The sequence below is a fragment of the Arachis ipaensis genome, chromosome B06 (assembly GCF_000816755.2).
Source record: "Arachis ipaensis cultivar K30076 chromosome B06, Araip1.1, whole genome shotgun sequence".
Lineage (NCBI taxonomy): Eukaryota > Viridiplantae > Streptophyta > Magnoliopsida > Fabales > Fabaceae > Arachis > Arachis ipaensis.
The window spans coordinates 13,657,855-13,665,649 of NC_029790.2; the positions used below are offsets into that span (position 1 = coordinate 13,657,855).

Consider the following 7,795-nt stretch of genomic DNA (forward strand, 5'->3'; position numbering starts at 1 on the left):
TTATTTTTTGATATATTTTTCTTCTTATTCTGATGGAAAAATAGAAAAAAAATTAAAAAAATGCATTAAAAGAAAAAAAAACTAAAAATGAAAATAAAAGAAAACGTAAAACAAAAAGACGAAGAGGATAACATATATATAGAGTAAATAACTATTTTTGACCATAAAAGATGTGAACGCTGACAAGACTGACCATGAAAAATTGAATTTAAAATTTTTGATCATGAAAGATGCGAACGCTGACAAATCTGACCATGAAAAATTGAAACTAGAGCTATACTCATACAAGATACATTTGGTTCGATAAAAATGACAAACCTTTAAATTTTTGTTGATAATTTCATAATAAATACCACTCACCTTTCAACTTCTTTCATCTTCAAACCTAATCCCTAACCCTAACAATATAACCGCTGTTTCCTCCTCCTCTACCTTTACCCTTCACCCTTCACGCCGCCACAACCCCCTTCCACCACCACCATCCCTTCCATCCCCTCACCCTCTCATCCCCTCCATCCCCTGTACATAACATCTATTTAACCTTTGATATTTTTTGGGGAAAAAAAAGAAAAACATAAATTATGGGGTGACACTAAAAGAGACATGTTGAATAGCGACAGTTTTTTGGAAAATTGCAGTGGTTTTTAACCGCCACAAAACAACATACTAACAGTTTTGAAAGCATTGCGGTTTAGGGCGTGGGCATGTGATTTTGCGGTGGTTTACAAGAACCTTTGACATAATCGCCGCAAATTCAATAAATCTATTTGCTGCAGCTGTAAACTGCCACTAGTTGGTAAATAGTTTTTTTTTTAATTGTGACAGTTTTTAACCGCCGCTATCCTGCACGTTGGTTTGAAAAAAATTGTGCCAGTTTGAAACTGCCACAATCTGCTATATAAGATTATAAAAAAAATTCTGAAAGTCAAAGCACTTTGAAATAACCCCCTTTTTATAGGTGAAATATCTACATGCACTAGCAAGGTTGTGAGTTTTGTCTACATAGCAACAATTAACAAAAGAAAGACAAAATGCTAACTTAACACCTCAACAACAAAACATCTATATAAACATAATCTTCATAACTCAACGCATTACAAAAATCTAAAGAAAACACTGCTGAATTTTTCATTTTCCACCTTCAATGCACCACAAAGTGCTTGTAGCGATGACGCCTTCTTGACCAATCTTCCACACAAAAAACAATAATGTCATGAGTCATTTTCTCTTAATCGAGCACCTCTAAATATGATGTTATTCCGTGCACTTCAAATGCTTCAGATTATTCCGTGCCTCCTTGTCATGTTTTACCACTTTCCAATTGGAACACTCAAAACAACATTTGATCCTTAGGGTTATCCTTCAAAATGCTAAAACATAGCAAAATCCAATCTCAAATTCATATAATGCAAGCAAAAGATAGTTTTAACACACCTAATAAACAAATAACATATCAAGACTAATTATGATAAATAAATTTATTGACAAGTAGCAAATGATAGAAGAGAACAAAGGATATTTCTTATTCATAAATGGGATGATTAAGCATCAGCAAGTTATTATCATTCACAATGGCTCTAATTAATAATTCTTTTGCTTCCTTGTGCTTCTTTCTCAGCATGTTAAAGCTGAGTCAAGAATAAATCCACCAAGTGTAATTTCCTTTTTTTCCCTCGTCCAAAGCTCTAATTACAACGAACGCTTGAATGGATGTTTAATTCATTTTCATTAAATATGTTAACAGATATAGATTGAAATCATTTGTAACTTGCAAGCCTATGAATCTAACATTTTGTTTATGTGCAAAAAATAATTTGATTTGCTACTGAAACACATGTAAATACGGTAGAATAAATTGTTTATGTGAAAAAATATTTTGATATAGTACTTGCACGTTTCATGTTGTTTTATTCAGGAAAAATAGTAGCCCATTTTCAATGTTCAGACAACCACCAAATTTTTGGGCAACCATGAAATTTGACATACAAAAGATATGGTAGAATTTTGAATCACTCACATCTTCAAGTTCTTTCATACATGCTTCAGCCTCTCCAACATTGCTGTTATTTTCCATGAGTATATAATTAGTTACTTTGATTTCTGTCACTTTAATCTCTCATGGACTTTCAAGTCCAGAGCTCGGGTGATGACAGATTAAATTGCCCGGCTTACTCTGGACCTGATTTCCATATAAGTAAAACTGAGTAATATATGAAAAGAAACTTGTATTGACACTTTCATGGTTAAATGCATCTCTCCAAGTATCCTAAGATTACATCATTTTTCCTCTATTATATCAAAAAAGGCCATAAAAATTATTCCTAAAGATGTACCTGCTCAATAAGACAATAACTTCTTCCAAAGATTCCTTGTAGTTTCTGCAGATGTTCATAACAATGTTATTTGTCTAAAATTGTGCAAAAAATAATTTGATTTGCTTACAAATGCACAATTTAAGGTTGGTTCATGAACATTCTCAAGCAATATTACATGCTCAAATCCTGCAACAGCATATGCCATCTCCCTAGCAAGCTCAGCTTAAAAGCACCTAAATTAAAAAATATATATATACATCAAAGAAAAACTTCATAGATGCTTTTGCTAAGGTGCATCTAACTCTTAATAAGCTTGCAAAAATTTAACATATAATAGCAAGAAAGAAAGCAAGTTTAACTGCAATATTACAAGCATAATGACCACCAAGCCTTTTAAGTGTTCACACCATTTTGTCAACCAAAATCATAACAATTCCTCTTTAAATCCCTCCTATTTTCTAGGATTACAAACTCAAACAAATTGCCATATAATTGGGGGCATTTTACACTTACCTTGTTTTCGCTTTGTATATTTAATCTGCAACCCAACTTCATATATAATGCAGAATACCATTACAATTTTCTTCATCCCTTTATTGTTATGTGTTGTAGCAAAAGTATTCGAAGTATTTATGTTCATCATTAAAACCCCAAGGATATAATCAAGAATGGCGTTGAGCAATGGCGGAGCCACATAGTGGATTCCCCCCTACTTTTAATTTTTTACATATAAATTATATTTAAATTTCCGCTTAGCCCCCTTTAAAATTTTATTTTAGTCTTATTTTATTGTGTAAATATTTTTGGCCCCCTCTAATATTTCATCTAGCTCCGCCCCTAGGGTTGAGCCCTCGCAACCTGGTCGTTATATAACAAATGCTCCTTTAAAACACCTTAGCTGAGCTCCAAAGCAAAGAGAAGCAAGAAAATATTATATATCACAATAAATACCCACATAAATGCGCTATGGAATTTTGTGCACAGTTCTACAGGATTTCATCCTATTTTCTTCTTGCATATCCTCTAAGAGTTATTATTAGAAACGCTTCTAAAAGGTCAGATAAATCCGCTTGGCAAACAATGGTTTATTCCATAAAGAATTAACAATTGAACATTGCAAGAAAAAGTGTGACTAATTTGATCCATGCAAGACACAAATACTGGTATAAATGATTGTTCTAGGTCCATAAAAGCAGTCATAACTCTATGTTGCACACCTCCCATATTAAGTTGGTATTTGTTCAAAAAGAAAAAATGAAAACGAACCAAGAATCAAAAGTTTTAAACTTTCAATAATTCAAAACAGAGAGTGTGATTGAAAAAGAAATTAAAATAAATAAAAGAATTTTAACATTAGCCTCCTCATAAGTTGACATGTAGCCAAAGGATACTCTTACAGCTCCAGTTGGTTTTCCATTAATTACATCATGATCATCCCAGCAAGCATGGCCAGCCTAAATGCAGAAATATTATTATTGCTTTTCATTATACAGTAACATCACATCTAGACCAATCACAGATAGTCATGAGCAAGTTAAAGCGGAAAATAGAAATACCTCTGTATTTCAAAAAAGATCCAAATGAGACAAGCCAAGGTAGTTTGCATATGCACTGGATTGCAGAAGCATCCTGTCTAAATAGACAGGAGGTGAAGATTATCTGTCACTATTCAATTGATGACTGTAAAGTAAAGTACAAATAAACAGTTCCCATAACCAACAAAAGTATTTTCTAAATTCTTCATCCAAGTTCTTGTAAAATTAAGTTGTATTGCAATTTGTAAACTAAAATAAGAACTTATTAATTACATAAGTATTAAGGGTGGCAACAATATCCGAACCCGTGGATACCCACCCCGTCCCTACCCGCTCGGGAGGATAATTATCCGCCCCCACATCGAAGCGGGTTTTTAACGGGGCGGGTTCTTGGGCGGGGCGGATTATATAAATTTTAAAATTTAATTTTATTTGTTAGATTTTAATAATTATAAGAACGAGTAGGTCAGGACAAGTACCCATAGAGGTGGGTTAGGGTTTAACTTTTTACTAGAAGCGGGACAGGTTTGATATGAGTTATTGTAGAGCGGGACGGGGTCATGTAGGGCAAAAACTCACTCCTATCCACCCCATTGCCACCCCTAATAAGTATGATTGAAGGAAGTTGGCTACTAGTGATTAAAAGAAAAAGAAAAGAAAAAGCTATAAATGTGTTTATTATGATGATACTTATTGATGATTGGGTTTGATTAATCAAATAAACTTATTTCAGAGATAAAAAATTTGAAACCACAACTTTAGTTCATGATTCACCCATGAGAGATTTTGGGCCATGCATAGGCTTTACCTGTTTCTTTACCTCCCTCAAAATGAAGGTGAAAATGTATAACCTTATCAAAGTGGAATGAATGTACAAATCAAAACTGAAATACAATAATATTAAGCAAAAACATTCTTTTAAATAAGCAAAAGAATATAAATGAAAGCAACTTGTAACTATTTCACAATAGATTTTAGCACAACAATCATTTATCTAAAATAGATATTAGACTTGTAGAACACAATTAGCATAATTAGGAAAAAATTTCAAGCCCCTCACCTCATTTTAGCTGCTCCAGTGATTGAAAAATGGAATAAAAGACCTAGGACAGAAAGGCTAGAACAGTGAGCAGAATCGAACAGCGAATTTGAAGGAGTAGGCGCGGACATCGAAGAGTAGATAGGACAGACCTGAACCTATGATACGTGGTGCCGGCGACGGAGGCTGGAGGTGACGGTGGTAGGACTCTCATGCAGCTGCATCCTATTTGAACCACACACTGCACAGGAGGAGATCGCGAGTAAATTGCAGCGGATGAGACAGAGCAAAGGAGCACGATGTCGACCTTGAATCTGGCAAAAGCAATACTTTTTTTCAAAGGGGAAAGGGTGCTTGTAATGAGGTTAGCAGCGACGAACATGAGTTTGGTAGGATCTGAAGATTTGAGGATGAGAGAACAATTGAGGACTGGGTTCAAGTTTGGTTTGTTGTGAGAATAAAAAGATAATGAGATTGAGGGAGAGAAAGGAGTGAAGGGGGGTTAAAACAGATTAGCAACTGTCACAGAATTCGCCGCTACAACCGCTGCAAGAGTGACAGATAGCTGCGGTTTTGCTAACTGTCGCAAAATAGCTGTCTCTTTTGTAGTGTGAAAATGAAACAAAATAAAGTGTAATTTTTTTGGAGGGTGTGTAATTGGAGAACACGGGTTCGATTTTTGTTTGTTTGATGAACTTTGCAAAATAAAAAAATTCAACAAATATCCCTAACAAAAATTATCAAGTAACAAATAATCAAATTGGGAATAGAATTATGATAACAAATTGTGACAAATAAATAGAATTAAAAAATCAAAAACCCTAAGACTTGAAAAATTTTAAAATAGAATTTAAAAATCAGAATCATAACAATAATGACAAATAAGAAGAATTTAAAAACAGAATTAAGAAAAAATAAAAAATCCTAAGAGACTGGAAGATGCAGCGACAACGCAAAGAGACTAGACGGTGGCAAAGAGGCTGGATGTTGCAAGACTAGATAGCTAACGAACTACGATGGAGCACGACGGCATTGAAAACGACAAAACACCAAGACATTGAGAACGACAAAACACCAAGACGCTAAGAACAGCTGGAGGCTGACGAACTACAACGAAGCCCACGCGGCTGCTGGATGACGTGAGGTTTCAATAGACGGCGGCAGAGAAGACGGAGAAAGAAGAATGGAGCCTGAGATTGCGTGAGTGAGAGAGGAGTTTGTGATTGTGTGCGCGGCGAGAGAGAAAGAGAGAGAAATAGTCACACTTCAAAATCGTGCCTATTGATACCTTTAGGCCACGTTTTTTAAGGGTGGTAATAAAAAACGTAGCCAAAGAATTTTAAAACGTTACCGTAAGTCCGTAACGTAACTCTATTGGCACGTTTTAAAAGCGTGTCTGTTGCTCTCTATGGCCACGCTTTTAAAACGTGACAAAAAAAGCATAGCTAAATCGTTAATCAATCGCCATCCTCATAAAAACGTGACTATTGACCCCTTTTGGCACGCTTTTAAAGCATTACAAGAAAAAACATGACCCAAATCTCTAATCAAGCGCCACTCTCGTAAAAGCATGTTCTTGACCTCTTTTAGCTACACTTTTGAAACATAGAAAAAAAAATATGGCAGACTTTTTTCTTGTAATGAGATTTCCAAGACATGCAATGCAAGTTCCTTTACTTCATCATTTCAAATTTGGGTTTAAGTTCTTGTAGTTCTCACTTCTCAATCATTTTATTAGAAGAAGTTGATAACTAATGAAATTCCTCGATTAACAACGCGAGATGCGTTTCTTTATTTCATCATTATTATTATTAACCATAACAAGCAGAGAAGCTTATGATATATATGGTTCTATCTGATCTCTCCCTCATCATCTATGATTTGTTAGAGAAGCCGAAGAGGTCAGAACAGCTCCTCCCGCGTGAGCATAGGGAAGAGCTCAACCCCACTCTCGACTTCACCAGGTCGAACACCACCACCTTCTCCTCCAGCTGACGTGTCCCTATGGCTATGGCTGCTCTAGGACTCGTCCCTCCATTCACGACCCCCAAACACGTCACCCCTGGCCGCGCCTGCACCATTAAGTTATCGCCGGAGATACTCCACGAAACCTCACGGCGGCTCTTCTCCACCTTCACCACCATATCCACGCTAGGAGGTTTTGCGTTGTTTATCCTCTTTGAATCGTAACACAACCCGAACGGCGCCACCGCGTTCACCTGCCCCTGCATGGGAAACTGTTTCACGAAAACGTGCCTGAACGTTTCGAATATGGTGTGGTGCAGAACCATGTAAGGTGCTGTGGTTGAAATCAGAGTAGCCCCAAGCATACCACTCGGAGAATACAACGACGATGACAATAATGAAGACGACGAAGGAGTCACTGGGAAGACGGAGTGGCCGTTGATTCTAATGGAGCTGATTTCCATGTAGTACTCTCCTTGCGGACTGACGGTTAGTGGAGTGTAAAGAAGATCACGTGAAAGATCGAATTTGTTGTTAGTGTAACCGAAAAGCTTTTGTGGGTTTCCAAATAGTACAGCCCCCGTGGAGGTTGGGTTGCGAGAAAGGCAAAGTGTAAATTGGCGCTGCAAACCAAAGTGTGATGCGAGTTGGTTAGGGAGGGAAATGGGCCCGTGGCCCAGCCCAAGAACGCCTTCAACCTTGTTGGGCAGACCTTTCTGGACCAAGGAGGAAGGCGCGCATGAGAAGAGGAACTGAGGGTCGGTGACCGTGGGCCCCAGTCTGGGGCCGTTGTTGGCGGCGGCGTTGATGGCGAGGACGTCTTGGGCGAGCTCCGACATGGCGATCTGTTGGGTGATGGGGTTGGTGGACATGAGGGCGCAGGTGTTGTTGTGGCAGCCTGGCCTGGGGAGAGAGGAGCCGACGCAGGTGTGGCAGGTTTG

The 7,795-nt window shown here is 37.3% G+C and overlaps 1 protein-coding gene across 2 annotated transcripts in view; it reads right to left on the bottom strand.

Moving 5' to 3' along the window:
- LOC107645877 (basic 7S globulin 2-like) overlaps nt 6,650–7,795 on the bottom strand; it is a 2,819-nt gene continuing 1,673 nt past the window's right edge. Inside the window, exon 2 of one of the 2 annotated variants that reach the window (XM_021104052.1) lies at nt 6,650–7,790. In XM_021104052.1, the coding sequence (XP_020959711.1) occupies nt 6,764–7,790 (1,027 nt within the window). In that variant the 3' untranslated portion in view covers nt 6,650–6,763. The other variant, XM_016350010.2, reaches the window with a different exon arrangement.